At 41.8% G+C, this 27,948-nt stretch overlaps 1 protein-coding gene across 1 annotated transcript; it reads left to right on the forward strand.

Moving 5' to 3' along the window:
- LOC126944219 (cyclin-Y-like protein 1) lies at positions 1-27,332 on the forward strand. Its single transcript, XM_050773524.1, has 10 exons — positions 1-468; positions 2,307-2,366; positions 4,727-4,761; positions 10,285-10,385; positions 13,647-13,682; positions 15,724-15,775; positions 16,365-16,484; positions 20,553-20,719; positions 25,143-25,305; positions 27,144-27,332. Exons 1-10 carry the CDS (start codon positions 111-113, stop codon positions 27,255-27,257), a joined length of 1,206 nt encoding a protein of 401 aa, XP_050629481.1. The 5' UTR covers positions 1-110; the 3' UTR covers positions 27,258-27,332.
- Positions 27,333-27,948: the final 616 nt, after the last annotated feature.

The following is a 27,948-nucleotide window of genomic DNA, read 5'->3' on the forward strand; positions in this document are numbered from 1 at the left end:
GGGGCTTGCCCTGCCAGCGTGCCTTTGCTGGGAAGAGGTGGAAGTGCTAAGCTCTGCAGACTTGGAAGCAAGGGAAGGCCCAAGCTGCTGGAGAGGACCCCAGCTACCCCATGGGGAACACGCTGAGCTGTTGCTTCGGCACCAAGGCCAGCCCCAAGCGGGGCCAGCGCAAGAGGTCTGGGGAGCTGTCCTGCAGCGCTGACATCTATGAGACAGCGTCAAGCAATGGTGTAGGCCAAGGCAGAGAGGAGCAGAGGCGCTGCAGATGCAACATGCTGCTCCCTAATGCCAGCCTCAAGCCAAGTCAGCGCAGGGTGCGGTGGGCGGAACCGCCCTGCAGCTATAACCTCGCGGAGGCGGAGGTGGCAGTAGCGCCACACCCTACTGATGTGGAGCCTGCTCAGTCCGATTTGGAAGCCCGCGAAGGCCATGACTTGCAGAACATCAGCGACCAGGAGACGCCCAAAGGTAAGGAGGCGACTGATACTGTTTGCCTTCAGGTGCATCTTTGGCCGCTGCTGACCCAAGGTCCCCTCTAGAAGCATCCACAGCCTCGGGCTCCTCCCTCCTGCCCCTAACCAGCTTTCCTAGGCCCAGGCACCAGGCAGGAGGACTGCCCTTGCCTCGTGCCCAGCCCCCCACCCCCATTTTTTTTTTACCTGCTGCATCTGGTGGTTTCTTTCCTCCTGCCTACCCCAGTGCCCAGTTCTGGCCCCTTTCTCATCCCCCAAGGCTAGGCGAAATCTAAGTTTTCAAAATAGAAAATGTATGCTACAGATTTCATTCCTTTAGAGGAAGTGTCTTACAGCTCTTCTGTTTAAACTTTGGTTGGCCTCTTAATTCATTTAAACGTTAGAATTATTAAGCTTCATGATGAATGTGCCTTTGTAGATGGAAAGTACTGTACTCTCGGAATATTCACAAATCGTGAAAGAATGAACAAAGACAGTATGTGAATGAATTGTACCTTTATACACAAAGCATGCAAGTACTTGTGAATGTTGTCCCTTGTTTGGTGGTGTAAGGTAAGCCTCTGAGTGGTTTTACACACTAGGCAGTAGATGGATAGTGCTGGATGAGAGCCCAAAATAGACTCTTTATATCATTCTTTAGGATTTACAACACATTTCCATGTATGTCTCATATATCACCCTGTCTCTACAAAAAAAAAAAAAAAAAAGATTAAACCTTAGCCAGGTATGGTGGCTTGCACCAATAGTCTCAGCTGCAAGAGGATCTCTTGAGCCCAGGAGTTTGGGGCTTCAGTGAGCTATGCTGGCTCCATGGCACCATTGCACTGTTGGAACCGAACTGTCGATTCCCTCCTGGGCAGGGGTCGCCACGAAGGATCACCGACACGAGATTCACAGCAGAGAGTTATTTATTACTAGCGCGCTAGGGTCCCAAGCTCTAAGTTGGCCCTGGGACCCCGACTGCTTGTTACAGGCTGTTTATATAGGCAAATACAAGTTCAAACACAGCTTAGGGCGCGAAATTTAAACAAAGCTTTAGGCGCGTGGTAATTGGGTCTGTCTATGGCCTGAGCAAGGTGTCTTATGCTAATTGGTTAGAGCAGGACCTTATGAGGTTTTTTTTTCCTGGAGTTGTTGATTCCAGGAACTTCGAGGCAGGGTGGGACCCCCGGAATTGGCAGGGTGGGACCCCATGAGGTTGTTTCCCGGAACTGGCAGGGTGGGACCCTATCAGGGTGGGACCCTATTGAGGCAGGGTGGGACCCTATCCAGAGCCACCTGGTGTTAATTTTTTCTATATGAGGCCTAGTTTCTAAGTTTTATGAGGCCTAGTTTCAGCACCACGCCAGCTGGGGCAACAGAGTGAGACCCTGTCTCTTTAAAAAATTGTTTTTTCACCAAAACAGCTCTTTGTTTTTACATATTTGACATATTGAGCTGGTGTCTGACAGTAATTGACCACAGCATCACTTGCTGCTTGAGACTTTCCCTAAAATGTGCTGGTAATAGCAGCATAGAGGAGGGTGGTTTTATTGGATAAAAAGGAGGAGGGCATGTATACAATTCATCTACAAGTTGCATCAGTTTATTTAGGTGCAAGTTTTAAAAAGAAGTCCCAGACACAGCCTGGTTTTATTCCACATACGTGGAGAACTTCTGTGATTTTTGCATTCTCCAGTAGAATTGGGACATTGTGTCCTTTATTTTCTTTACATTTATCACTAAAAACTTTTCTCAAGACTGTTAAAAGTGATTAAAATGGATGTGTAGCTTTAAAAAGAATCTTTTCTGCTCATCTAAATTATTACATTTTTCCTTCTTCTTCCTCTACAGGTTTTGGTTCTGAGCATCCAAGGGAAAGCACACTCTTCCTGAGAAAATATCAAATGAGTGGTAAGACAATATTGCTTCTTCCTCCAAGCAAAAAACTACAACCTTTCTGTTTCGTGTATTACAGAAAGTATTTAGAGGAACTCAGATATTAGTTAAAATTTTTCAACTTTTCATATATTTACGTGTCTTAAATTAATATGTGACATAATTTCCTTTAGTTGTCACTGTTTATGGAAACATGCAGACTTTATGTTTACACATTTGGTGACATTTTTATCAATGCAATTAATTGGCCACATGATTTAGTTTAGTAGTCATGGATTTATGCCTTTTTCTTCATACATCTTTGCCATTTTTCCCTTGCTCCAAAGAGTACATTTTAATGATGAGTGATAGAATTTAGGCTACAGCTTGGATTTCACTTGAACAAATCAAAAGAATCCATTGTTCTAGATTGGATCTGTGATTCTGGCCTCCTTTTTACACAGTGCTCTAACCACACGAGCCTATCACATCCATGTTCATGCTACTCAGAACTTTTTCATTCGCATGTAATGGAAAGGTAAACATGGCCTGTGCTGTTTTCCAGGTTAGCCTTAGTGTGTGAAACTTGTGTAAAGTTTCCACATCCTGCTTGTTTTAGGATGACAATAGAACTCTAGGAGTTTTCTGTACTCCTGCTTATTTTTTGTGACATTCTGTTAAATCTCACTTTATTTTCAAAAAAGTCATACACCATGTTTTCAGTTATTTTCAATAGCAAGAATACAAGAAGTGGGGGTTCTATAATAACATCTGAAGTAATGCCGCACAATAAAACATGGGTTTCTCCCTTGCATTTTCATAGTTTGTGTCGACTTTGCCTGTCTTGAGCTGGTAACTTCTGGTTAGGATTATTGTATTTCTCAGTTTCTTCCAGAGCCATGGGCTTCTCACACACGGAGTATATGAAAGTAGAAGAAAACCTACCCCATGTCCCTGTCTTTTCAGCAGTGGGAAATGTGTCAGTGAGACCAGTTCAACTTCAAAGCAGGAGGCACTGTAGGGAACAAAGTGTGGCCCAAGTCCTCCTTGTAGCTTTTTTTCTTCGGACCTGTGTTAGAACAAATGATTTTGTGTGCTGAGGATGCCATGTTCAATTATGTTGGCACGCTCATTTTAACACGAGTTTCAGATAGGCTACTTTTCAGTTGTGTAAAGACCCATTTATTTTTTTAGCGACATATTAGTAGATGACCGATAAGTCATTTGGGATGCTTGCAGGGATTCTAGTGCATCTAGAGATTGGCTCCTGACCAGAAACTGGTTCTTAGAGCTGTCAGCTATCAGATCCTGCTAATGAAAGTAAGCTATGTGTAAATGTAGAATCAGAAAACACTACTGCTTAGGGGTTCGTATATACAATAGGTAAATTTTTTACTAGCTAAATTTCTCATCTGTCCTGTATTTTGGCATTTCTATGAAGGAATACCTGAGACTGGATAATTTAGAAAGAAAAGAGGCTTTATTGGCTCACAGTTCTACAGGCCGTACAGAAAGTGTTGTGCTAGCATCTGCTCCTGGCAAGGGCTTCAAGAACCTAATAATCATGGTGGAAGGTGAAGTCATCTCTCACGTATTGAGAGGAGCAAGAGAGAGTGGGAGGTGTTGCCTGCTTTTAAACAAGCAGATCAGGCCAGGCGCAGTGGCTCATGCCCGTAACCCCAGCGCTTTGGGAGGCTGAGGCAGGCAGATCACTTCAGGCCAGAGTCTGAGACCAGCCTTGGCCAACATAATGAGACCCTGTCTCTACAAAACATTTAAAAATTAGCCAGGTGTGGTGGTGCATGCTTGCAGCCCCAGCTACTCTACAGGCTTAGGTGGGAGGATCACTTGAGCCCAGGAGGTCAAGGTTGCAGTGAACCATAATCACGGCACTGTACTCTAGCCTGGGCATCAGAGTGAGACTCCATCTCAGAACAACAACAACAACAACAAACAACAAACAACAAAAACCCAAGAAGATCATGCATGAACTCAGAGCAGGAACTCACTCATTACCAAGGGGATGGCGCTAAGCCATTCATGAGGAATCTGCCCCCATGATCCAAATACTTCCCAACCTCCAGCATTGGGGACTACATTTCAACATGAGACTTGGAGGGCACACACATTGCCTAATTTGTTTTGCCTTTCCTTGTGTACATGGGGATTCTTTCATTTTTGTGCAACAGAATATCTGTTAGGTCAAAAAGTAAAACTATATTTTTAGATTTTACTTTATGAGATTCATCATGCCAGATTATTTAAATTATAAATTTTGTTGGTAAGAATTTTTAAAAATGTAATTTTATCTCATATAGTGATAATCAGATGATTAGCAACTACTTTTATCCTATGGTATTTATGCCAGAACTGATTAGTTATTTTTTCATTCTTAGTGCAAGAAAAGAGGAGGAGCTCTCACCTATATTATGTAAGTAAGCTTTTGAAAAGTTAAGAAATTAATTGTTTGAATTAAAACTCTGTCATGATTCCTTGAAAATTTAACAGGGAGTCAGTGCTGTTCGCATGATCATTTTTTGGTGGATTTTCTAAATCTCTTCTATTTTCCTAATATCAGATTTATACTTTAAGTAAGTAAGTCTTTAGCTTACTGTGACCATGTTTAAGGGTGTCTGACATTTAAGTTACACAATTTGGTTGTGATAAAAATTCTGCCTTAAATATTTCATCTTTTGTATTTCAGTAAAATTAAAAATAGCTAAATCCACTTTCTTCAACACTTTCTGCTGACTTCCTGTCGTAGCAGGTGAAAGTGTAGCTTCCTCACTCCACTGTGACCTTATTTCCCTCCCCGTTTCTTCCACCTGAAACACATTTTTATTAAATCACTAATTGATATTTACATGATTATGACCATGCACCTATTATTCACTGCTGAGTCATGCAGTATTCTGACTGTGCCTCCTCCTTGTACATCCTTCATTGTTTCTCTGAAATAGTTCTGAAATCTGAACACTTCTGCACTTCTCCCAGATAACCCCCCTTTTCCTAGTCCATGATAGTTCATAAAGCCAAATGTGACCATTAGCCCCCAGCTGGCCTCTTTGTTTTCACATCCGTCATTATTTTGTGTGTGGAATTAATTTTCTGACTACGTTCCTTTGCCTCTTTTTTGACAGCTATTCTTCCCCAAGTGTTGTAACATTTGTCACATGCCTATCAAAAATAGTATTTTATCTACTAAAACATATGTTCCATGTTTTCTCTGGAAGCAACTTTCCTTGGCCTTTAGTTCTATCCTCCTCCAGGACAGACTGTGTTTCCCTAGGCTGCCCTGAGCCTGTTTGCCTGGGAGCCCTCTCTGAACTCTTCTGTGACCACTCACGTTGGATCCCTGAGTCCTAGACTGTGCATTGCCCTCTGCCTTGTGTTACTCCCCAGTGGTGCTGGAGCACAGTTTCTGAGGAAAAGCCCATGGGCACACATGTATAGAGATCTAGCCTCTCTCAAAACCCCTCCTTTGTTATAGAGTATAAAATCCTACAGTGAAAACTAAATTTCATGGTTCTGAAGACATTTCTGTATTGTGTTTTCATTATACTGTTCTTGAAACTACTGCCATTGTGTGATACATCATATGTAACACATTTTTACATTTCTCGAGCTTTTTAGGACCTTCGCTATTCCTGGGATTCTGAAATTGTATAATACAGCTTCGTGGGAACCTTTTATTTTATTGTGGCCATTAAGCCTTCAGACTATCTCTTTTAGAGAATTGTCCTATTTTCTCTGTTTTATTATTATTATTTTAATATTCTTACGATTCAGATATTGAGCCTCTTAGATCAGTATTTCTGCATTGATCTTTAATTTCTTCCCCTCCTATTTTCCAATTTGTCTTTTGCTCTGCTTCTTAGAGATTCTTTGACTTTCTGCGCTAACCCTTCTATTGACTTTTTTTTTTTAATCTCCTGAAGGAGATTATTTTAAGATTTTTAAAAAAGTTTTGCTCCTGAATTTTTACTGGTCCCAGGAATTCCTTTTTCCTGTTATTTTGAACTCTTATTGGAGACTTCCCTCAGATGTGTGGTGGCCTTTGGCTTTCTCTATTTGGAAGCAGGACCTTTGTTCACTGAGGGGTCTCATTGTGGGGATTTGGAGGTCAAGCCAGCTTTTGTTTTGGGGGACCTCAGTGTATCATATGAGGGTATGAGGGTATTTTCTTTGCATTGGTTCAGTTTTCTTCCAAGAAGGGTCTCCCAATTTTCTGCCTGGGCAGTGCAAGCATGGCTGCTGGCTTTCCAGAAGCAGGGTTGGGAAAGAAGGTGGAGTTTCACTTTGTGTGTGCAATTTATTCCCATTTCCCAGGTTTCAGCCCTTGTAGCTCTGAGCCCAGAAACCCTCAGGTATAATATATCCAGAGAATACACATCCAAATTCCTTATAAGATGGGAGGAGAGGTAGACTTTCCAAATTCCTTATAAGATGGGAGGAGAGGTAGACTTGAGGCTCTAAGCACAGATTTACAGTTGAACTTGCTGGTCTTGTATATTTCACGCTACCTTCCCAGGTACCATGTGCCTCTGATTTTGGAGCCTGGGTTGGGTTCTTCAAACAAGATTGCTTGTTTCTGTTCCGGTCACTCCCTGCCAGCTCCAAAGTTGTGCTTCCATGTCAGTTGCCACTCCTCTATCTGCTTTTCAACTTGCAGCATTGACTCAGAATCATCTGCCGTCTATCCTGTCTCCTGGTCCTGTATATAATGTTTATTTTATGACTAATGCTAATGAGATTTCAGAAGGAAGAGAAAATAAATTTCTGGTCAATCCATCATATTTAATCCAAATTTAGAACCCATATATAAGTGTAAATCTAAGTTTAAATTTGATATAATTATACATTAATTCAGACAATTTCTATTTTTACCTACAATAAGCATATTACACTTTTCCACTCAGGCCTTGTGTAAGAATTCTATTCAAACTCCATACCTGCCATGTGGTCCTATTGCTGTACAACATAGATGGAACTGTTTTTGTTAGTGCACAAAGTGTTAGAAATTTTTAAGTTAGCTAAAAGTCATTAATTATTTTTAAAATATCTGAAACATGTCTTGTGAAAAAATGGGGAGAAAAAAGTGATCTTGAGAGCTGGGCATGTTGGCTCACATCTGTATCCCAGCACTTTGAGAGGTTGAGGCAGGTGGATCACTTGAGGCCAGGAGTTCAAGACCAGCCTGGCCAACATGGTGAAACCCTGTCTCTACTAAAAATACAAAAATTAGCCCGGCATGGTGGCACACACCTGTATTTCCAGCTACACAGGAGGCTGAGGCAGGAGAATTGGTTGAACTTGGGAAGCAGAGATTGCAGTGAGGTGAGTTCAGGCCACTGCACTCCAGGGTGGGAAACAGAGCAAGAATTCAAAACAAAAACAAAAAACAATATATGTTCATTATACGAAATTTTAAATAGAACAAAATGGGGACAGATATCATCTAAAGCTGTACCAACTAGACTGTTTGGGTACTTTTTTTTTCTGTTCTTTTTATTCTCATATATGGATTTTTTCCTCAGAAACAACTTTTGTTATGGTGTAGTATTATGCTGTATTACCCCTAATAGTAGTGACCTTAAGGGATACCTTCTTTCATTTGGAATGAAAGTATCTGAATGAGTCAATTTTCATTTTTCATAGTATATTTGTTTTTTGAGGCAATAAAAGTGTGTAAATCGACACACATACACTGTTAATGTAAAGTATACATATTAATAGAATAGCTTAAGAAACACAAGAGTTTAGCTAGAGTTAAAACATTTCTACCTTGAAGGAAAATTTGGGCCTTCATATAGTAATATTGTTCAAAAACATCTGGCATTTTTGTTAAGAAGTGAATTTACAGTAAAAAGCATCTAAAACAAGCAAAATGGTGTTAGACTGTATGGATATTTCTGATTACTGGCTACAGGCAATTTTTAAATACTGTGTACTTTTTTTTTTTTGGAAACGGAGTCTCGCTCTGTTGCCCAGGCTGGAGTGCAGTGGCCGGATCTCAGCTCATTGCAAGCTCCGCCTCCTGGGTTTACGCCATTCTCCTGCCTCAACCTCCCGAGTAGCTGGGACTACAGGCGCCCGCCACCTCGCCCGGCTAGTTGTTTTGTATTTTTTAGTAGAGACGGGGTTTCACCGTGTTATAAACAACCACTAGATCTTCTCCCTTCCCTGTCTTTTATGTACTTGTGGGAGGCCCTGACGGAAGATTGTGATAACATGATGCAGACAAGCATATCCCAACAGAAGGAAGGCAGGCTCATCTGAGTTATTTTTTAAAAGCTAAAATAATTGGTATTTTTTGGTTTTAAATAATACTGTTGATCTCTTCAACTATTTGATAACTAGGATTTGGTTACTGCCATTATTTTTAAGAAAGAGCTTTTATTTATTTATTTACTTATTTTTTCAGACGGAGTCTTGCTCTGTCACGCAGGCTGGAATGCCTCAGCCTCCTGAGTAGCTGGGATTACACCCACCCGCCACCACACCCAGCTAATTTTTGTATTTTTAGTAGAGACGAGGTTTCACCATCTTGGCCAGGCTGGTCTTGAACTCCGGACCTCATGATCCATCCGCCTCAGCCTCCCAAGCTGCTGAGATTACCGGAGTGAGCCACCGCACCCAGCCAAGAAGAGCATTTTTTTTTAAACATAGATGAGGCAGTTTCCATATTGACTGTTGCGCTCTTGACAAATGAATAGATACTTTTAAAGTGTTTTAGAGATACTTCATTTTCTAGAGGGCTCGAAAGGTTCACTGTAACCTCTCTGACAGCACTGCAGATAGATTTTCACCGATCTGTAACTGTAGGAAGATTTACCTTCCAAATTGTAACTGATTTAAATAACTTGTCAAGCACTTATTGAACACCTTAATTTCTCCAACATTCTGTGCTCAGCAGCTGCAGGTAGGAGAGGAAGGGCCCCCCCTCCCCTGGAGAGGCTTACTTTCTCACCAGAGGGATGCTCTGCAGGCAATTGCTATCATGTAACAAACGGTGAATTAGACTGAGGAGTACACAAAACCGGAAATGTTTTGTGGTGTGGCTGCTGCCAGAGGGATCCCAGAAGGCAGAGGAGGTGCAGCTTGCTGGGACAAGGGGGAAATAGCTATTCCGGGCAGAGAGCAGCATGAATGAGGCAGAAAAATGCCATGATGTGTGTCAAATAACTTACAAGATAAAATCAATCAACTTTTGAAATGAATGCAAAGTATTCTCAGAGGTTCTCATTTGAGTTATGTAATAGCAGTCTTATGCAAACATGAAGTGAAAGTTAAATTCCCGAAGTTGTTTTCATCATCTCATTTTCAGATGTGAGAGAGTCTTAAAGCAGCACTTTTTCTATCTTCCCCCAAGGAAACAGGCCCAGAGAACCCTATGGCCCCTCACTTGTTTGGTCACTGAGCCGCCCTGGCACACAGAGTCTCTGACTCTAAGATGCTGGTTCCATCACACTGTCTCTTGAATGAGCACACTTAGGATTAGCAATTTAGTGAATGTAGTATTAGGTCTTTATTTGCTGCAATAAAAATGGTCTTGTGCCAATATTTTTTAATGTATGACGTTTTGTTGTAGTTAATGAATAATAGAAATAGAAAATCTCTGCTGTTTTTTACTGCATAATTAAAAGAACATGAAATCTTATTTTAAACTTTTCCCATTATTTATAAAGGGAATTCGTAATAGAGCCAGGTTTGATGATTGGTATCATAGCAAGGGCAGCATTTTATAACCCATTCCTTGAACATCAGCTGCGGAAGTGAAGCATCCCCAGTAAGTTTCCCATAGAGCTGCTCACGATACCACACTCAGGCAGGTCACAGGGCATAAGAAATATCTTAATGCTTTATTGTTGGACATTTTGACTAAGGAAAACAGCCCACACTTTTGTAAGTTCAGCCTACTGTGACATTTTTCTCTATCTTCTTTCTCCTTCAGATACCTCCATGGCATCTTGATAGAAAATACAGCTCATGTTCCACCATATTGCTAGATAACAGCACAGTCAGCCAGCCTGATCTTAGACACACACTAGAAAGGTGAGTACAATGAGGCTGCCAAGGGCTGAGTGACAGACACCCGTATGCTAAAAGCATCCCGGCCATCCTCGGTCATCTCAGCCATTTGGTTTCCCTTTTCAGCAAGCAGTTTAAGGAATTAATGTCAATGATATATGGATTGCTGGGACCTAAATATGAATTTTGTTTCTCTTTTAACCTTAGATGCTGTGTGGTAGAAGGGAAAGCCAGAGAGCAAATAAGCAATCCCAGAAATAGTGTAGCTATTTATTTGATGCATTTATGTTATGACAGTGTTGAACCTAATGGGAAGGAGAGGTGCTTTTTATTGGATGTTTCTGTGAAAAATTATTAGGCCTAAGACGTTGAGTATTACTTTGGAAAGTACTCTTGGAAGAAGGAACAGCTTGTCCTCCAGTGGTGCCATAGTGTATCTGCATTTAAATTTTCCCATCATGCATGAGCACTTCATAGGCCACAATCACACATGACTTTTCAAAATACCCTCAAAAGACGGGTTCAAGTTTCTTTAAAAAGTCACAACAGGCCAGGCACAGTGGCTCATGTCAGCACTTTGGGAGGCTGAGGTAGACAGATCAGGAGGTCAGGAGATCGAGACTATCCTGGCTAACACAGTGAAACCCCATCTCTACTAAAAATACAAAAAAATTAGCCAGGCGCAGTGGCGGGTGCCTGTAGTCCCAGCTACTCAGGAGGCTGAGGCAGGAGGATGGTGTGAATTCGGGAGGCGGAGCTTGCAGTGAGCAGAGGTCGCGACACTGCACTCTAGCCTGGGCAACAGAGAGAGACTCTGTCTCAAAATAAAATAAAATAAAATATTTTTTTTAAAAGTCACAACAAAGCTCAGTTCCGCTGGAGATGTCCAGGGAACATTATTAACATCTCCTTAGATTATGAGTGTTGATTTTCAGGAAAACAGTTTGAGAAGTCTACCTTTGAATGTTAATGTCCTTATCCCTAACTTAACTTTCCAGTCTATAAACATGACTAGGTTACAAGCTTAATTTTGTTTCTAATGTACTAGCTTGTTAAGCTAATTTGTCAGTAACCTAGTTTAATTAAAAATGGTAAATTTTTACTCATAATAATGTCACTTTCCTCTCTCAGGTATAACAATTACTGAGATCAAATTCTGTTTCAGTAGGAACTAGACTCCATCTATGTCTAAAGCCCTGAGCTTTGGCCTCTATGGAGTCATCACTTAATGTTTGTATTCAGCCCTGAGTAAAACGGCACTCTGTTTTGGCTCAAGTCCCTGGTTTCTTCTGATTTCAAAAGATTCTGATGTTTCAGTACGCAATTCAAAAGCAGTTGTTAAGCTTCACCTTGCTCAAACAAGTAGAGGTTCTGCTTTTTCTTCCAGCGTCATCTAAGTCTTACAAGTTTTTCTAAAATATATATATTTTTTTCCTTTTTAGAGACGGGGTTTTGCTATGTTGGCCAGGCTGGTTTCAAACTCCTGGGCTCAAGCAATCCACCCAACTCAGCCTCCCAAAGTGCTGTGATTACAGGCATGAGCTGCCATGCCTGGCCTAGAAGTCTATTTTTGAAATACAGTTAGTTTTAATTTGCTCTCAAATTTTAGAAGGGATCGTTTGATATATTTACTTTGATTAAAGATTTACTGAGCAAATTAATACAGCAAATTGGCTTTTGAAAAATGTTTTTCATGGTTAGTAGTCCATTGTTCTCCAAGGGATGAGTGAACCATACTAGAATCACATATACATGTTTCTTCAAAATATATGTTTACAAACACATGCATCTTCCCAGCTCCACATTCCCTCCATCTCTGGGCACTCACAAGCCTTTTAGAAAAACGGTTAAGTATGTGAGGCATTGTTTTATGGATAAAAGCATCCCAGATGATTCTGACCTTAACCCTAACTCAGTCATTCCCAAACTCTGCTGCACATTGGAATCACCTGGGAAACTTTACCAACAACCCTGATGCCCAAATTACACCCAATGCCAATTAAATCAGAATGTCTCCAGCTGGCGGTGAAGCCATTTTAAAAGCTCCTCGGGTGATCCAGTGTGCATCAAACAAGGGGGCCACTGCTTCCTTTGCGTGGAGGAGTGATGGTTCTAACGTATAAATTACACGTTTTCCCTGTCATTTGCTCTTCTTCTTACCCATAGAGCCTTTCGTCTGTGCAAGTCATTTCTATGTATGTGTACATATGCTTAAATTTAAACCATACCATGGTGTTTTGTGAACACCTGCAGTTCACAAAAGCACTATTTGGGGACCTTGGGCAAATCAGTTTGAAGCCTTGGTTCTCTTATTTGTAAAATGGGTGTCATGTAAGGTTCAGTGGTCCTTTTCAGCATGTAACTTTAAGTTCTGTGATTTTGAAATCAATTTGGAGATGAAACTGTTTGAGGCACTATAGAAATATCCATCTTAGATGCTAATAATGTTGTAAGGCCTACTTTTTACAACCCAAATTTGCCTTCTCAAGTTATTGTGAGCCTCATTTTAAATGCTGAGGGCAAATGGAAGCACAGAACTTATCCAAGAAAAGCCCCTGTTTGCTGACACACAACATCTGAGGATGACTTAGGACCACAGTAACATACATCTGAAGAGTTGCATTTGTTCACTAATATTTTGTTTAAACGAATGTGGAAACACCTGTCATGAGTATTTTATGATGCAGTGTTACACTGTGTGTTTAGTGCTGCTTATTTCAGGATAGCTACAAGTGTCATCAATTTTTGTGTGCATTATGTTTACTAATAAATTTTCCGCTAATAATTATGCATAGGTGATTTTAAGTTACTTTATTTGGTATAAAGCACATTCATTATGTGCTTTTAGGGAAATAATGACAAATGGGTGAGTAGGTGATGGTGAACTAAATCAGCTGAAATGCAGGGCCTAGCCACTAAAAAAGCAAAACACTACTATATGGCCTAAATGTAAACATATGTACACATAGATGTGAGTGACTTACACGGGATGAAAGGTTCTATGGGTAGAAGAGCAAGTGACAGGAAAAATATGTCATTATTTATATATAATAACCACCAGCAGAAACATCTTCTAACAGCATATTGCCTAGCATTTTGGTTCTCCTATTTTCACTATAAAGCCAGAGAGCTAAAACAAAAGAAAAGTGCTCATATAGTACTGTTTTGAACAAGAAGATTTCAGGGCCACTAAAAGAATTCCCTCCTCTCCTTTTAAAAACATATATTCAGGCCTAACAAATGATAAAATCAGTTCTTACAAATATGTTTCTTTCCCCTCCACAGTGTGACTTCGGCAATATATTACAACATAAAGCACAGGTGAGCTCTTTGAAAACCTGCCTTGTTACTCCAGCTCATCACTTTGTATAATGTGACACATGCTGTTAGGTTTTAACTATAGACATTATAAGCTGTAGAGTGCTTATCTTACAGCATTAAAGTGAATCATTTGTGGGGTTTTTGGTCTGCAAGAGTCTTTTAACCCTTAAATTATTGAGGATCTCAAAGTGTATTTGTTTATGTCTTGTTTGCAATTTATTGTAAAGAAGAAAGAAAAAGATGAACTAGCCTCATGCAAATATATAGTAGGAAAAAATGTGTATTTTTAAAGCTTTCAAGTAATTGTGGGTATCCTTTAACCACACCAAAACTTCACAAGTGCTGATTTATTAAAACAGTTATAATGGGATTGTACATATCAATGAATTCATTCCACTAATACTCATGGATCTTTCTTGTACAATAAATGGATCTTTCTCCTCATTGGCTTTTATAATATTATGCACTGGCTATTTGGAAAATATTACTTCATATTCATATATAGTGTCAAAAAAACTCACTTTCATAAGTATCACCATGATTATAAAAATGTCTTCAAATATTGAGATGCTGTCAAGCTCCCAGTAGTAGGTATGAGTTTTCCAAGTCCTGATTTTTAGCTTGAAAGCTTTAGCTTTATTATAGACAACAAATTCTTGTTATTTTCCTTGAAATGACAGACTCACTTGACTTCTTTTTTGAGAATGACAGTCAGTCATACTTTCAGATGGAAATGGTGTTCTGTGAAAAATTGGCTTGTTCAGCGCACAATTAAGTCACAAGTGCTTTTCTTTAACATGACTATACTCCAGTATGCAGAAGTGTTTTATGTGAACTTCCTACTTAGAATACCAAAAAGAGAGTTCAGGATTTAATAACACCATTATTTTTTACTGTTTCATCAAGGACATTATCAAGTGAAGCAGGCTACTTTAACAAAAACTGCAAGGGGCAGTGAAAAGTGGAATGAATACTAGTATAATTTGGCACCATGGCCTTTATTCATACTGAGAAGCCAGCAGTTTTACCCACTTTTGCTTTTATGAAATCATTACAAGTGTTGACAGTGAGAAAGCAAGCAATGTCTTAATACTTTCAGAAAGTAAGAAATTATTCTTATGTTTTATTTTCAATCAGCTTCTCAGGTTGAATTAGTATTCTTATAAGAACATTTTGGGCCATAGGTGGTGGCTGACACCTGTAATCCCAGCACTTTGGGAGGCCAAGGTGGGAGAATTACTTGGACCAAGAGTTTGAGACTAGCCTGAGTAATGTGGCAAGACCCCATCTATATCAAAAAAGAATTTAAAATTAGCTGGGCATGGTGGTGTGCACATTTCATCCCAGCTACCTGGGAGGCTGAGGCAGAAGGAATGCTTGAGCCCAGGGAGTCAAGCCTGTAGTGAGCCATGTTTGTACCACTGTGCTCCATCCTGGGTGAAAGAGCAAAACCCTGTCTCAAAAAAAAAAAAAAAAAAGTTTTGACATCATGGACCTCCTAGGGAATCTCAGGGGTACACAAACCACATTTGGAGAACCACTAGTTTCCTAAGTGAGCACACAATGTGTTAGTTTTTTAAAGTTCATTCAAGACTGACCTGTTTTAAAATAAAAAGGCAATTAAGTTTATAACTCAAACTACTTAAACAAATATGATAAACGTATAATAAAGGAAGATTTGGGAAATCTGAATCTCATTCACATTTATTAAAAGTTCTAAACACTTTATTGGCAACCGCTACTGCTTTATAAAATGGTCTTGTGCTCCAGCATGAGGTCAGAGGAGTGAAAATAGATATAGTTTATTACCATTCCTGTTAGCAGTGGGGGTCAATATTTAAAGGCAAGTCTGGCTCATCAATGTAGACAAGACTTCACAGTTCAGGACATTATGTGCAAAAACTGTTTTGGTGAACGAATTTTACCAAAGCAAACAAGATGTATCTCCCTCCACCCTCCATGTCCTACTCCCAGCAGATACTTCACCAAGATGTTAACAATTCCCGAATTAATTTCTTAAATGCACGTTCTTATTTTATAGATATGCAAATAGATCTCTGGCTATTTTTGAAGAGTCAATACATCCACTTTCAGTAAGTGTCACTTTCTTTGAGGTTCTGTTTTTGTCTCAGAGTTGTATGTAGTTCATGCTGAAGTCAAAATCACCCACCTTTAAGTCTTGCCTCTGTTGTGTTTAATCATCTTATATAAGGAGTGTTGTCAATTGGGCATGCTGGAGCAAGAGCTGACTTGCAGCTTTGTTTAATTAGTGCGCTAAGGGGAGTAAATATACCATTGAGATAACAAAATGTGTCATTTAAAAAAATAATTTTCGATAGCAGTAAACAATATAAGTATTTGTAAGTAGTCCTAACACATATGCACAATCTCTGTGAATAGAATTAGAAAACAACTTAAATTTAAATCAGTTTAAATGCTATAAACATTTAAAAACTTCCTTCTTCAGATATATGATAGCCACAGGACCACCTTAGGGCCTATGTTTGCAGAAAACCAAAAATATTTTAAGATCCTGCTGTTTATATTTCTAAAATTAAAAGACATTTGTCCCATCAAAATTGTTGCAAGGGACACGTGGGCACAAATGTGAACATTGCCATCTTAAGAGGTCTAAAAAGTTTTCTTGAGTGGATATTTATATTGTCTTTTTTCTTCTTTCAGCAAGAGAAGGCTCCAGGGAAATCCTTCGAGCATGATCCCACACGCAACTGTATTTTCAGATATTTCTGTACTCTTTTTCAAATCATAAAACTAACAGCTCCATGTGCCATCGTAGCTTTGGTAAGATATTTCTTATCTAAAAAGCATCTTTAACAACTGGTCTCCTACACAGCGTATGGCCATGTTTCTAACCAAAAGTAGATTCCTGAAATTATCATCAGATCTTTTAAGAGAAACCTGTGCAAGCAAAGTAAATACACATATTTGAGTTTAATCATCATTATGGTTTAAAATGATGCCATTGCTTTTCTTATCACAGAATAATTGCTATTAAAGGCAGCAGGAGAGATTTCTGGTTTCTCCCTCAACAGATTCCAATGTAGGTCTAAGCTGAGTCCCAGGCCATATTCCCCATGTAGGTCTAAGCTGAGTCCCAGGCCATATTCCCCGGGCACTTCTGATGCATGCTGTGACTGGGAGTCTGAATGCTTTGTTGTTCCTGCTGACCTCTTGTGCCTGCTCCGGAAATAGCTCAGGAATGTGGTACCAGTAAGACTTGGACACAGGCTTTGCTAGATAGCCTGCTAAGCCGTGGCTGTGTTCTCACCTCTACATCATTCTCACACAATTCCTGTGGTGAGACTCATTCTGAATATGAATTCCTCTTCAGATGACTGGGATTGGTTTACCCCTCCCCACACTAACCTGTAGAGGAATGTCAACCACACAGCCAGGAGATAAAAGATACCCTCTCCTTTAGCATCTGGCTAGAGCTTAGAAAAGAAGGCTTCTGCTAGGCACCTGCATAGAAATCCCTCCGTGGGATTGGATCAGACATAGGCCTCTTCATTGAGCTGCAGGCCCTTTGGAATTTCAGCACATGCTGGCGGGAAGCAGGAGTGGAACTTCCAGCTGGAGAGAGAGAGAGCTGAAGCTGGATTGGAAGAAGGGGGAGTTCACTGTAGACAGGCTAAATTTGGTGTGCCTGTAAGACAGCAGAGTGGCCGTGTGCAGTCAGCATTTGGATCTATGGGACTGGAGCATGAATCTGAACTGGAAATAAGGAATGAGGAGTAAGAGTACCTGCTTCTCTTGAGCAGGTACTTGAGCTGGGCACAGTGGCTCACACCTGTAATTCCAGCACTTTGGGAGGCTGAGGCAGATAGATCACCTGAGGTGAGGAGTTCGAGAGCAGCCTGACCAACATGGTGAAACCCTGTCTCTACTAAAAATACAAAAAATTTGCTGGGTGTGGTGGCAGCACCTGTAATCCCAGCTACTCAGGAGGCTGAGGCAGGAGAATCACTTGAACCCAAGAGGCAGAGGTTTCAGTAAGCTGAGATTGTGCCACTGCACTCCAGCCTGGACAATGAGAGTGAAACTCTGTCTCCAAAAAAAGAGAGTAGCTGCTCAAATGCAGAGAAAGTATGTAGAATGAAAGTGGAGAAGCTGGGCATGGTGGGACACACCTATAGTCCCATCTACTCAGGAGGCTGAGGCAGGAGAATCACTTGAGATCAGGAGTTTCTGTCCAGCGTGGGCAGCATAGCAACTCCCCATCTCTAAAAAGGAAAAGAAAGGAAGATGGACAGAAGATAGCTCTGTAAGGACTACCGCATGTAAGGGACAAGCCCCCAGTTAAGTGGCTAGAGTGGGAGGAGGAAAAGCAGGAGAGGATAATAAAAGAAGAACACAGGTTCAAGATAGGAAAGACTGTGGTCACAGTGCTAAATGCTGCAAGAAGTTGTCCGTTCCATAAACACCCGCTGGATGCCGACCCTGTCCCACTCTCCTAAGTGCTGGGGTAGAGAAGAGGACAGGTTGAACACAGTGCTTGTCTTTATCAGCTTATGTTGTAATGAGTAAAGCATTTTTTTAGATTATGGAAAATAGCAAAACAATAAAGCAGGATAAAGAGAGAGTGACGGGAGGGGCTCACTATTTCAGATAGAATGATCAGGAAGAGCCTCTCTAGAGGGTCACATTTGAACAGTGACCTGACTATAAAGCAAGGACAATAAGGAGGGCTGGCATGACAGGCAGTGGGATGAGTGCCAAGACTGAGACAGGAACACATTTCATGTGTGTTCAAGGAACAAACAGCAGGGGCCCATGTGGTGAGAGGAATGAAGGAAAGAATGGAAGAGATGAGGCCACACAGGCAGTGCCACGGCTCACAGAGCCCTTTGGCTTGCAGGCCATGGGAAGAAGTTCAGGTTTTACTCCAGTTTGATGGGGGCACTCATGGCAGATCTTGAGCAGGGGAGTGCAGTGTTCTTAATTTAAGAGGTGATGGCGACTGCTTTGGGGAGAGTAGACCGCAGTTGGGAGGAAGGTTGGGGCAGAGAAGAGGATAAAGAATCAGCTAGGGTGATGTAGATGAGCCGTGACCCATGGCGGCTCAGAATCTGAAGCAGGCAGCTTACCAGTGAAGGTAGGGACAGAGGGATTGCACACAGATTGAAACAGGGTAACTCACATGTAAGTATTAGTCCCCAGGAGCTCGGCCAATGGCAATTCCCTGGACAAGAATAAGGCTAGCTTGGGGAGTGGAGACTTGGGGTGAAGGGCTCTGGTTTGTAGGTGTCAAGACTCTGAGGACCTTGGCAAGAGGAGTCTCAGGTGAGTGATGGGGTTGGGTGAGATGGGTTAAGGAGAGATGGGAGGTGAGGAGCTGGCAACAGGGCCTGATGCTGTGAGCAAATGAGAGGATGCCTCTGGGGAGCTGCGGGGAGCAGAATGGGAACAGGACACACACTTGTATTAGGGGAAATCTCTGGCAGAGAGGGAGAAAGTCTTCAAGAAGAGGTGATTTGGGGAACAGTGTTCTGCAAAAGTGGGATGGGATCCACCGTGCTGATAGAAGAGTTGGTGTTAAAAAAGGACCTTTCTCACTGACCCAGGAGGGCAAGTGATATTAGCGAGTGTCAGCAAGTACAGCTTATCAGTAAAGGTGACAGGAGGCTGAGGGCTCACCAATACTGTTTAAGTGCTCTCTAACGAGTCCCATGGAGTTGAACCCTGGGAGGGAGGGTCATTCCTAGGATACCCAATCGTGCAGAGTTAGGGGGAAAGGGAGCAGAATCTCTCATAAGAACATATCACGTTCAACAGCCATCTGATTTTGAAAACACAGTTGAGTTTGGAGAACATTGCCCGATCTGAGCCGCCAATCTGATAACCTTCAGACAATGAATGAACTCTCTTAAAATGAACTATTTTCCTTTGGTCTTGATACAAAAACATCAAGTAACACAGAGACATACTGTTCTGCAGAGCACCCTCTGGGGTAGCAATGCCTGCCAGCTCACCTCTGTCACCTTCACTCAGCTGGTCCCTCACCCAGTTCTTTATAGGACAGAAATTGGATAAACAGAAAATACTTCCTGAGGTTGTCTCACAAACTGCTTGGCAGGTTGAGAGGAACCCCAGGGAAACAGAGGCCAACAGCTGTCTCTGCCTAAAAGCCAACCGAATTGACTGAATGCAGATACCGTAGGACAAGAAATGAGTTTTCATGAAGTGATTGTGGAGATGTGGAAAATAGGGGCTGTGAGCAGGACCCTCCTTTCATACACATGCGTTCCTTATCAAGCACTGAATATGGGAACTATTTCTCAGCGACAGAGACCTGCGCTTGTCATGCTGTCTGCATGGCAGGCATTGGGAAGTGCTCTTGACCCGCAGTTCCTCAGCTGGTGTCCCAAGAGCCGGTCAGTTATTGTGAAAAGGAGAAGACAGCAGTGTTCTCAGTATCACTTGGGTGTTACATTTTCAAGCATGGCACACCTGTAAAATTCCTATCTACCTGCCAGCCAGCTGTGACACTGCACACGGAAGGCACTGGAGTGTTGCTTGAACAACTTAATCTGCACTGGGCCTGAGTTTGTGCTGCCTTTCATGAGTGTGAAGGGGCTGACGGTGCCTCTCTTCATGCCCACAGGGATGTCCAGTCATCCCTGTGACCGAAATTGGGCTGGAAATGTCTATGGGCAGAGTAGGCTGCAGAGGTATCTGACTATGACTGTGATTTGGCCTCTTGCTTTGTCTGAGCAAAGTCTCTGCAGAACATAAGAATAAAAGGCACTTACTTTCTGGTCAAAACCAGAAGAAATCTTTCATTCTTAAATGTTTGTATCACCACACTTAAACTGAACTGAAATCAAAGAGCAGTGCTCTATTTTGCAGGTGTACATCGAACGACTTTTAACTAGTGCTAACATTGATCTTTGTCCTACTAATTGGAAAAAGATTGTCCTTGGAGCCATGCTTCTTGCCTCCAAAGTTTGGAGAAGTCGTGGTCTGTGCAGTGTGGATGACAGCCAGAATCCCAAGGACATTGCAGTTGAGAACATGTGAGTTTGTAAGATTTTGGCGAAATGTGTAACCAATTTCCCTACCTCATTTGCTCTCCAAGTTAACACTGTAGAAAATATCTTTATAGGTTTCATTGTGCAGACAAAGGAAATAGGCATAAGGCCACAGACTTCTCTCTATCCAGCTTTAGTATAACAGTTTATATTTTCTGGCATTCATGGGTAGGTCTTGATATGTTATTGTAATAACCTCCTGGATAAACTGAAAAGTATTTTTCTGATTGTTTTTTGGCAAAACTCATACAAGTGTACTATCAGAATGACACAGTACGGTAAATATCTTTACAGTTTTTTAGAAGCTATCTGCCAGTTTCAGTCCCTTTTTAAGGGGAAAACACCTGGCCTTTGAAATAACTGGCCACTGTTAAGGTCTTAAGGACTCTGGACTATGAAGAAGTTATAGCTTCAACCTAAGACACCCATTGTGAAGTTGCTTTTGGTGGTCCTTTCCTCCCCCTTTTTTCTGAAGATCTGTTTTTATAGGAACCTTGAGATATGAAGTTAAATAGCCACAGATTCCTGTGCCCTGGCCCCTCCCCATTGGGAGTGTTGCATGTGTTTGGAAATCAGCCTGTTAGAAGCTCCAACATTCGCCTCCCGCAGTGCGAGAGTGTTTCTGGGGCATCTCCCCATGCCCACCACACTCACAAGGCTCCATGGGTACTCAGACATCCGCAGCAGCACACTGGGGTCTGGAGTTGTCCATGAGAGTGCGAGGAGCGTTGCAGAGTCATGGAGTTCCTCCCAGATGCACCAACATGACACTGAAACACAGCTTCACCAGGGCTCCCTTCCAATCCTGCCTCATGACTGCTATGAAGGGACGGGCCCTGGAGCTGGCAGGCAGGGTGAGCAGGGAGGCGTTTCCAGCAGAGCCTTCCTGGGTGCCCGCTGGACAGTGAGGACAGCTGTGCAGGCTGCATCTGTGCAAGACAAGGGAGCAGCTCTTGTTCACATTAAGCAGCAGCAGCAGCAGATCAAGATCATTCCAGGCAGTGGCTCAAGTTAGTTTTATGACCTTTGTCCATGACTCCAGATAATACTATCATTCTGAATCACCTCAGTGTATGTCTGCAATTGCAGATATAGTGTCTATTGTAGATACACCTCAGTGTATATCTACATTTTTAAATGATCCCTTTGTGGCTGAGCTCGGTGGCTCATGCCTGTTATCCTAGCACTTCAGGAGGCTGAGGTGAGTGGACTGCTTGAGCTCAGGAGTTGAAGACCTGCTGGGTAACACAGTGAACCCTATCCGTACAAATTTTACCAAAAAAAAAAAAAATTTGGCCGGGCATGGTGACAGGCAGCTGTAGTGATCCCAGCTACCTGGGAGTCTGAGGTGGGAGAATTGCCTGAGCCTGGGAAGTTGAGGCTGTAGTGAACTGTGATCACATCACAGCACTCCAGCCCTGGGTGATGGAGCCAGACCCTGTCTCAAAAACAAAACCAAAAACCTATTGTTGACACTACTTTGCTAATAGTGTAAACCAAGTGATCGTGGTGGTATTTCTGGTAGCCATTTTAGCAAAGAGTGTGACAGCAAATGAACTTGAAACTAACAGAAGTACTTTGGACACTGCAAACACTAAAGTGGCCTTGATGATAGTCATCAATTTGCAAACTGGTCCCTCAAAGGAAGCAAGATTTGTGACTGCCTGAGTTCTCCTCGCCTGCTGCCTAGCCAGAGCTGATTTATTAAGACAGAGGAATTGCAATAGAGAAAGAGTTTAGTTCATACAGAGGCAGCTGTACAGGAGATCAGAGTTTTACTATTACTCAAATTAGTCTCTCCAAAAACTCTGGGATGGTTTTTTAAAGAAGAATTTGGTGGATAGGGGGTCAGAAAGTGGGAAGTGCTGATTGGTCACATCAGAGATGGAATCAGAGAGAGGTGAACCTGTCCTCCTGCACTAAGTCAGCACCTGGATGGGGGCCACAAAACCAGATGAGCCAAGTTTATTGATTGGAGTGGTGCCACCTGATCCCAATACAGGGCCTGCAAAATATCTCAAGCTCTGATCTTAGGTTTAACAATAGTGATGCTATTCCCAGGAGCAATATGGGGCGGTTCAGACTCTTGCAGCCTTCAGCCACATGACTCCTAAACCATAATTTCTAATCTTGTGGCTATTTGTTAGTCTTGGAAAGGCAGTCTAGTCCCTAGGCAGGAAACAGGTTTGTTTTGGGAAGGGGCTGCTACCGTCTTTGTTTCAAAGTTAAACCATAAACCAAGTTCATCCCAAAGTTAGTTTGGCCTTTGCCTAGGAATGAACAAGGACAGCTTGGAGGTTAGAAGCAAGATGAAGTCAGTTAGATCAGCTCTCTTTCACTGTCATGATTTTCTCAGTTATAATTTTTGCAAAGGCAGTTTCAAATTTGTAATCATGAACACTTAGTTCTACCATCATGACAGCTGAATTGTTCTCAAAACCTGCAGCTAAGCTGGCTGGGGCTCTGAGTTCTAGTCACAGGATCAGAGCGCATGCAGGGATATGTGCAGGTTCCACAGAAGTGAGCTCCAGGAGCAGTGGGGGCAGAGCCCAGCTCCAAGAAGACCAGTTCCAAACAGTGCTGTTGCTGTGTGAACGGAGAAACACCAGGAGCTATGCTCCGAACAGGCTGCTTCTGTTTATGATCTTGGGAAGTTGAAAAGCATTACGTCAAAGTGTTTAATAGACATTTGTCTCAGCCCCCTGCTGTGGACTGTTTGTAATGGTCCCATTTTGAATGTAAATGTAATAGTTAAAAAATTGGTGTCCATCAGATTTTTCTTAAAACTTTCCAACATCTATGTGTCTACCTAGAATATATTTCCTTTCTAAAGAGTAAGTTAAACTAAGTAGCCGCTATTTGGAAAATTTGCTGTGTCTGTAAAGGGTATGTGTTCAAACACCTAGCCATTTTAAAAAACCACAAAGCCCAGAAGATGCATATTCTATACACAGAATGCTTTTCTTCAGGATTAAATTTCTATTAATATGTTAATGCTGTGAAGTACTGTATTTCTACACAGTTACAATGTACGAGTGAAGAAAATAAAAAGGGATCGTGAAGTGCCTTTAATTCCTGTAATAAGTCTAGTCCTGATTAGCTATCTATTCATGTATTATTTGAATTATACATATAATTCAAATTATATATATATACTTCAAATATATATATTTAAATTTCTATAGACTTATGGACATGTGAACAGAAAATTAATTTTGGAAGTAGGTTCAACTGGGTTTTAAGTTCAGCAAATGAGATCACCACATCTTGGCTCATGATCTAACTGTCCCCCTTACAGGAGAACATCAAGCATTTGTTGACTTAGCCAGTGGGTAAAATATTAAAATTTTCAAACCAAGAAACCAAATTTATTGTTCAGATACTGATCATTTTTAAGCAATTAACTCATTACAGGGATTACTATGAAAACAGCCAGATGTACTCTGTGTACCTATTAATTTAGCCTTGGTGAGGGCGGCTAGATGACCACGTGGCAGAGGATGGCTCCCAGCCCTTTCCTGTTCCACTGCATTCAACTCCCCCACATCCCGTTCTGGCCAGGGGTGACAGATGCTGAGCACTTCAGGGTTGCATTCCCAACTCAGGAGCAACACTGCGTGTGTAAGGTCAGGGCCCTACTAGAAATCACATCATAAAACGGGTTTAGTCTAGCCAAAATGTCTCTCCTTGATTTTTCTGCCTTTGAAATTAAAGAATATCCTTGCCCTGTCATAGTGGCAGTTTCAACTCTTCATAATACTGAGGTGAGCAGAAACTTGAGTTATGCCCCCTTGACATAGCCTTGTGTGCTGGAGCAGAGGGAAGGGGATTCTTTTTGCCATGGAATGTAGCTTGCTCAGGTATTTATTTGGGATGAATCCTTCTTGTAGCCTTAGAGTTTTCCTCCTCTGAGATAATAGGGTGGCTCTCCATGGGTCCATTTGTTGCTGTGGTGATGCGCCCAGTCCTCCTGTTGGTGCTTCTCTACTTCAGTAAGCCCCTTCCTGTTATCATCCTGGTAAAAATGCCTGGAGGTCCTTCAGAGCTAATAAATGGCACCCATCATGCCTGTCATGTGATTGCTATTGCGGGGCTCATGAGTGAGCACGGAGTCTGAGTTGTGCAGCTGCCCTAAGGGAACTCTGAAGAATGAACCCCGAGTCCGCAGCAGGAGTACAGAAGAGGCTTCCACCTTTCCCTCATCCCAAACTTGGGGTGCTGGGATGCAGAAGAGACCCCAAGCAGCTGTGTCTTGTTTGGACATCAGTGTAGGAACCCGACCAGGCAGCCTTTATTTGTTTCAGAACAGAATTTATAGCATCCTAGTAGCTCAGAATGATATTTTTAAAGATAACCCACTTGACTAGAATTGTCCTACGTTGGTTTTATTGTGTTTCTCCTCCCCCAGGAGCAAGATGGAGAAGTGTTTCTTGGAGCTACTTGAGTTTAATATTCATGTATCTGCCAGTGTCTATGCAAAATATTACTTCGACCTGCGTGCCTTGGCAAATGACTATGACCTGTACTTTCTATTTACTTTTCTTCACAAAGATAAAGCACAGAGACTGGAGGTAAGGATGTGAAGTCACTTATTGGAGTTTTTCATTGGCCACAAAAGCCAACATCTGTTACAAAATCATATTAAGTAGTGATTAGGAAAATGAAAGCCTTAAAATTAACAGACAAAAGAGCTTATTTCTTTGGCATCGTATTGCTTATCTGTTATGGTTTATAGAAGGATCCATATTCTTAATTAATTAATTTTTTTGTTTTTTGAGATGGAGTTTCACTCTTGTTGCCCAGGCTGGAGTGCAGTGGCGCAATCTTGGCCCACCGCAACCTCCGCCTCCCGGGTTCAAGCAATTCTTCTGCCTCAGCCTCCCGAGTAGCTGGGATTACAGGCATGCGCCACCACACCCAGCTAATACTGTATTTTTAGTAGAGATGGGGTTCCACCATGTTGGTCAGGCTGGTGTTGAACTCCTGACCTCAGGTGATCTGCCCACTTTGGACTCCCAAAGTGCTGGAATTATAGGCATGAGCCACCACACCTGGCCAATGATCCATATTCTTAAAAAATTATTGATATTCTTTCTGCTATGACCATAATTCAGAATATTTTTAATTAAATTTAATCTGATTTTAATGGGTTTTGTTTTTAACCTCTATGCATTCACACAACAATACATGAATAAATGCAATTGTATTCCTAATTATATCTACATACACAATGCACTTACCACTCTTGACTGTCTTTTACTTACACAGTTTGGAAATTTATGCCATTGTCTACTGTATATATCATGATGCAGTCCCAGGAGTTTATTAGACAAAGCAGTAGTGGCTGAGAGACTTGTACTTAGACTGCATAAGGTGCCAGTGTTTCAAGTACTGGCTGTAGGAAGGACATGGGCAACGTAAGATTTATGGCTTATGACCCTCAGTGAGTATACAGGAAAATTACAACTGAAATCGACATATATAAAATTGGCACTTTCTCTGGTATCTTGGTGGTACTTTAGAATAATACATTTTTCCACCACAGTGTGCATATAAGTAGCACCTTATGGTGCTTCAGTCGTTAGGCTTCTTGGATGTTCCAAAATAGCCCAGCACACACCTGTCTCATGAAAATTTGCTTTGAATATATAGTAACTAATAAAGATGGCATAGAATTTGAATCACTGAGTAAATTGATTTTTTGGCACAAGTGCATGTTTATTATGTTGAAGGAACAAGTGCACAGGTAACAGATGATATTGTTAGGATCGTGTCACAATACTCTTGAAATCTTTGGGAGGCCTATTTTATTTTTTATGTGACTGTATCATCAAGTGATGAACCCAATTTTAAAATAACTTAATAAAGTAAGTTCCTTTTGGCTCTGGCAATCTATTCATAGCCCTTAAAGGAGATCACCTTAGTGAATGGGCAGGGAGTAGCATCCTCAGAACCTGGCAGTGTAAACCTCAGCCAAAGCAGTTGCAGGGGAACCATCTAAAGGAATTAGTATGTGTGGCTTCTTATCAGTGATGCCTTTTATAAAAATGCTGGAGCCTGGCCGGCCGCGGTGGCTCACTCCTGTAATCTCAGCACTTTGAGAGGCCGAGGCGGGTGGGTCACAAGGTCAGGAGATCGAGACCATCCTGGCTAACACAGTGAAACCCCAGCTCTACTAAAAATACAAAAAATTAGCTGGGCGCCGTGGCGGGTACCTGTAGTCCCAGCTACTCAGGAGGCTGAGGCAGGAAAATGGTGTGAACCTGGGAGGCAGAGCTTGCAGTGAGCCGAGATCACGCCACTGCACTCCAGCCTGGGTGACAGAGCAAGACACTATGTCAAAAAAAAAAAAAAAAGTTGGAGCCCTTTTTAAAATTGTACCTGTTTTCTCTCTGATTTACTTTCCTAGGCTATGTCACGGCTGTGTGAATACAAAGACTTGCATCGAGATGCAGCTGCAATGAAAAGGGCTATCAGCATGAACTTCATTGGTATTCGGTGCTCTAATGCCATCTTATCTTAAAGAGAGAAATTAGCCTTAAGAGACCCTGAACTTCTCAACTGTAAAGACTAGAAAATATCACTTCTGCTGAAAGAAACAACAAAATTAGGATTTCCTTTTTTTTTCTTTGTTTTGTTATTTGTTTTTGTTGTTGTTGTTTAGGATTTTCATCCAGAGGAAGCATCTTCAAGTTTGCCACATTGTGGAATTTGGTGATGGTGGTATGAACAGTGGGTGCCAGGTGCTTCCTGCCCTTCCTCCTTCACTGGGTCCAGATGGCATTCCTAGGGCACCACCTTGTTGAACAACTCTTGGGGAGGAGTGTCACATGGACACAGCACATCCCAGCTCAGAGTCCACAGTCACCCACAGTCTCAAGCAGGTGCCAGTGGTGTCCACAGTCACCCACAGTCCCTAGCAGGTGACAATGGTCTGAACTGAGCTGGAGCTCAAAAACCTTTAGAATTGGCTCCAGATTTGTGAGAGCACCTGGGTTTGGTTCTCTGTCCACGGAGGCACTGAATGTGCAATGGCCCAAAAGTCAACAATGGTGAGAAGAGAGAGTGGCATCGGGGCAAGGCTGTCATTACTCCAAGCACCACAGTGGCTCAGGCCTGCTCATCTAGTCTTTGGAGGGAATCTGTGCATGTGAAATGAGGTCCCCACATCATGGTTATAAAGGAAGAGATGAAATCAGCTCATCTTTCCCTAG

Source organism: Macaca thibetana, chromosome 20 (assembly GCF_024542745.1).
Source record: "Macaca thibetana thibetana isolate TM-01 chromosome 20, ASM2454274v1, whole genome shotgun sequence".
Classification (NCBI taxonomy): Eukaryota; Metazoa; Chordata; class Mammalia; order Primates; family Cercopithecidae; genus Macaca; species Macaca thibetana.